Source organism: Lucilia cuprina, chromosome 2 (assembly GCF_022045245.1).
Source record: "Lucilia cuprina isolate Lc7/37 chromosome 2, ASM2204524v1, whole genome shotgun sequence".
Lineage (NCBI taxonomy): Eukaryota > Metazoa > Arthropoda > Insecta > Diptera > Calliphoridae > Lucilia > Lucilia cuprina.
In genome coordinates this window covers 51,132,635-51,137,704 of record NC_060950.1, presented here as the reverse complement: position 1 = coordinate 51,137,704, position 5,070 = coordinate 51,132,635, and the positions used below count along the sequence as shown (strand labels likewise).

At 31.6% G+C, this 5,070-nt stretch overlaps 1 protein-coding gene across 1 annotated transcript; it reads right to left on the bottom strand.

The window, feature by feature from the left end:
- Window positions 1–3,723: 3,723 nt before the first annotated feature.
- LOC124420931 (putative nuclease HARBI1) lies at window positions 3,724–4,956 on the bottom strand. The gene is given in 5 exon segments (XM_046955400.1): window positions 3,724–3,921; window positions 3,923–4,101; window positions 4,152–4,296; window positions 4,349–4,766; window positions 4,844–4,956. Coding segments are annotated over 5 exon segments (1,053 nt in total).
- Window positions 4,957–5,070: the final 114 nt, after the last annotated feature.

Here is a 5,070-nt window from a genome sequence, read left to right as displayed (position 1 = left end):
GAAGTTTTGAAATTTTTCACCATTCTTATTATATCAGGTTGCAATGAAACAATTATTTCTGCACGAGCATCTTGATCCTTATCTTCAAAATCACACAATTTCCTTAATAATTCTTCATATGTAATTATTTGCGCTTCCGTAGCATTCTCTCGAATAGGAGTGATCCTAGTCATTTGCTCTTCTCGTCTAACCATACGCAACAGACGGCTTTTGTGTAAAATGGCTTCCATTTGGGGAAACCATGTTTTGAAATTATTCCCGTTTAACAATGGAATTCTTACAGATACATTTGCCATTTTTTTCTTTTACGTTAAAACATTTTTACTATATATGTATGTATGTCTTAGGTTTGGGTCTGGGCCCATAACCTATTAAGATTTATAAAAGGGTTTTTCTTATGAAAAACAAACAAAGATATTTATTCAACAAGAACAAAACATAAAGATAAAAAATATTTTTAATCAAACAAAATATTCAATGAACAACTATAAAATAAAATATCAAGTACAAAACAATAAAGTTGATATCCAACAGCCCCGAAGTTATCTTCACGTATGTGACAAAATCAAAAAAATGAGTTAGGGTCATTATTTGGGGTAAAATTTAAAGATCTATCTATTCAATCCACATGTTTCTATCTCTTATGGTTAACGAGATATTCAGTAGTTATTTTATTGCATACACCGGCGTATAATGAGGCAGATGAAAAAATCACCACTACATACACACTATTTGTATTTTTTCAATGAAATTGCACTGAAAAAAATATTTGGCTATACAAAGAATGATCTTATTTACTTTCATTGTTATGCATTCTATAAAATTATTTAGGGTGTATGTTGTTTTTGTAAATTAAGCTCTTGTGTTTGAAGTTGTGTTTTTGTTTTTCAAATTGCGTTTGCATTTTCTGAAACAAAGCGACATCAACCTGCTTTGTTGAATGCTGCCAAGCAACTAAATAAAATATTTGTATTTTTGATGCTCTTCTTGAGAAGTTCATATGCGATCGTGCTGTATACATGTAAACTGCCGAAAATCTTCGTATTCACTTTCGTAAAGATAATTTAATAGAAAAAACATAATGCAGTTTTTATCAGTACATTTTCACGTATATGCCATAAATTAAAAAATAGTTCTAAAAAAGTGGTTTATACAACAAATTTGGGAAATTCTTCTTGAGCTATGTTGAAAAATTTACTCTATAACTTTGGATATTTTTAAAGTAATCGATGTAGAAAAAAAGCACTACATTATATAAAAAATATTGCCACTTTTTTCGGCTCAATTTTTGTATATAAATTGTTGTTGTATATAAATTGTTGAATTGTCAATTTCCCAAAAAACATTTTTTGGAGACTCTTTGACAGCAGTACCAAACTCTAAGCATGTGTTAGTGAAAAAGTACCTAACTCTAAATATGTGTTAGTAACAAAAATGTATTTGTATTGGTATATTCTAAACACTCAGAGTTTTATAAAAAATTACAATTTTAAATTTGTTTAAATTTTCAATACGAAAAATTGAAACTCTGTTTGTAAAAAAAAATTCAACAACAACAAAAATGAAATGTCAATAATTAAACAAAAATTTTTTTCAGTTCATGAAAATTAAACAAAATTCTAAATCAAAAATGCGTTAAAACTATTTTTAAAAATTGCAGGTTTTTTGTGGATAACTGCAATTTCGCGTACGATCCTTAAAAGTGGCCAAAAAAGTAAGTTAAACATTATATACGGCACTCGTATATGTGAGAGAGTAATTTCCTATATGTGAGAGTCGGACTACTTGTTATACTTTGACCTTGGCCTTGTGTTTTGGTTCGCAGCCAAAAAAAACTTCCAGACTAGGCAGATATGAATCCTTCAAATAATGTTCTGCTTTCATTATATCTTTCATTTGGCCAAATTTTTTATATTACTAATTTTTCACACTGAAAACAACCCCTAATCATGAGGGATCCTCCTCTATGTTTTAATGTGTTTTGAATATTATTTGATGTAATGCCTATTTGTGTGTCGTACCAGGACCAAATAAGACCATCGGAACCTAATCTATTTATTTTTGTTTCGTTGGACAAGTTATAAATGTCCATTGCTCAGGAGTCCAATTGACATGATCTTTTGCAAATTTTTTGTGTTTTGTTGATAAAAACGTATTCTTAATTTTGGTTTTTGCCTTCATAGCGCACTCCTTGAGACATCTATATACAGTTTACGTGGATACTGGATGCCTAAACACCCATTTACGAAACAGAAATAACTTTTAATTACCTTTTAATAAATATTTTATTATTATAAATTAATATAATATATTATTTCTTCACTTACAATGAAATTGAAAATGAAAAAATGGAAGCAAAAACAAGCTAAAGTTAGTGAGTTACAAAAGTGTTCACAAAAACTTAATGAAATAAACATAAATAACGGAACCATAGCAGTGTTGTATTTGTCAGAGCTGGTAAATATAATTAATTAGGTAACAAACTAATACATATTGGTCTGTATCAGACCAATCATGAACAAAAATCCGTACGTAATTTCTCACTTTTCCCTTCTCTCCTATTATAAATGAAAAATCCGCATGAATTGCATTACTTTTCTCACTCCTCCTTTTTTTACTACATTTTCAAACAGTTGATGAAAATGTAGTAAAGTAGAAGGGAAAACAAATTCATGAGAAAAAAAGTACCTATTCTCAATAAATTTGAAATTGGGGTTTCCGCTAAAAAAATCACTTTAAAAACGAAAAGGAGTTTATAGAAAATGTAAGTATTTTTTACAATACAACAAAATATAAAAAAAATATTAAAATAATTTAATGTTTTTTAGGTCGAAAACAACCAATAAAGCCCAAATACAGCAACTGGTAACTCTAATGGAAGGCAATCCCGATATTGCTTGTGGTTTCCATAAAGGCAGCAAAGTAGTACTTGCAAGGTTTTGGAGGAACGATGAAAACGAACTAAATTCCATGGGGCCACCAACTAAGTGTGTTGCTGAGAGGAAAGTTGTTTGTTAACAATAGGGCTAATTGATTAACTGAACTAGTGTATTTGCAATGGGCAGACAAAAAAAATATGTACGACAAAAGGCGGCACAAAATTTAAAATACAAAAAAGGTACAGGAGGTGGTCCAAACAAAGAACAATCATTTTCACCAACAGAGGAAGCAATTTATAATTTAATAAGTATGAAATCTTCTGTCGAATGTGTTCCAATGAAGCCTATTGGTCTTACTGACGCACCACTTATAAAGAAAAAGATGAGTCTTAGGACATACAACAAGAAAATGTCGTTACCATAGAAAAAAAACATCACCGGCAGTGGAACGTAACCGCAAAAAAACTGCCCATAGCCAAAAAGAGTCACTAAAAAATTCGTGTGATGCACCAGCGATCTCTAGATAAATTAGTCGATCTACAACAAAAACATTTTAAGGAAATGGAAAAATTAAAACGAAAGGAAATGGAAGAAATACAGCGTCATAACTCCTCCATGGAAAAGTTGCGAGTGGGATAAGTAGAGTACAAATTGGAAAAAACAAACTAGAAATGCAAGAATATCGATGTGATATGTGAAGATGTTCGGTCGTTTATTTTTTTTAATTGCAATGTAAACTGTGAATTGTTTGTTTTTAACTATTTTTAGCTATTTATTTAAATTGAATTGTTTTTTTATTTCTAAATAAAAAATAATAAAAAAATATGTTTATAAATTACTTTGACTAAAAGAGAGCTTGTCCAATATTGGCCCTAACGGATTGAGCGGCGGCTAGGTACTGATTAGAAATTGGTGCCGTTTCGTCCTCCTGTGGCATACTTAATTCTATAAAATCAGTGGGTTCGTCTCTTACATTGTAATGGATACATATGTTGTGTAGAGCTGAGCGTACTTTAACAATTTTAGCTGCTTTTTACAGGCGTATAGTGCAATTCTCGTGCGCCAAGGACGCAGCGCCACCGGTTCTTTAAAACACCATTAGTCCGTTCGATAATATTGCGACATTTTGCGTGAGTCTCATTAAATCGCATTTCGGGAGAATCGTCTTGAGGAGTTCGATGTGGAGTTAATAGCCAGGGCTCCAATGGATAGCCACCATCTCCTATTAAAAAAGTAAATACAGGGTGCTTTTTTAAATTTTATTTATTTTACTTAATAACCATAAGTTCGTTTCGCCTTGCAAATACTTTTGTTCGAAGTGAGTGCGTAGGTCACTGGTGTTCCAAATTAAGGAGTCATGACACGCTCCAGGATGTGATGAATCCACATATCGAATATTTAGCTGGTGGTCACAAAGCTGAAAATTTGTTAATCAATTTGCATAAAAAATAACTTATTGTGATACTTACTAGCAGAACATTCATACTAAATTTTCCTTTTCTATTATAGAAATTATCTTTATTGTCCGAAGGTGCTATAATTTGTACATGCTTGCCATCGATGCACCCCACAACGCCAGGAAGGTTGAACTTCGAATAAAAAGTTATCGCAATCCTTCTTTTTTCCTCTGTTGTTGGTACTTTAATCCAAATGGGACAGAGATGGGTTTCAAAAATCTTAATGAATTCCGCAAGCACTTTACAGAAAGTTGACTGGGCTATTGAGACGTCAGAATCTTTTCCTACGCTAGTCTGATACACTCCTTCGGCGAAAAAGCGCAAACTCGCACTTAATTTTATAATGGGTGCAATTCCAAATTGCTTTTTTGATGGTTGTGAGTGTCTTGTCAAGATTTCTAGTAAATACCGAAATGCCGGTTTATTCACTCTGTAATACTTCTAGAATCTGTTGCAAATTAAACAATAAAGTTGAAAAAGTTTTATTTTATTTAAGTACATACTTACAATGATTGAGGTAACTCAAGAGGATTAGATTTATCCCGGAGCTGTCTTCTAGCAATCATTTGACTAGTTTGATGTTCTACAACAACATCAATTTCCTCCACAAGCACTCGCATAATTATGCTTTTCATTTTTATACCCTTCACCTTCGTGAGAAGGGTATATATAAGTTTGTCATTCCGTTTGTAATTTCTATAATATAATTTTCCGACCCTATAAAGTATATATAT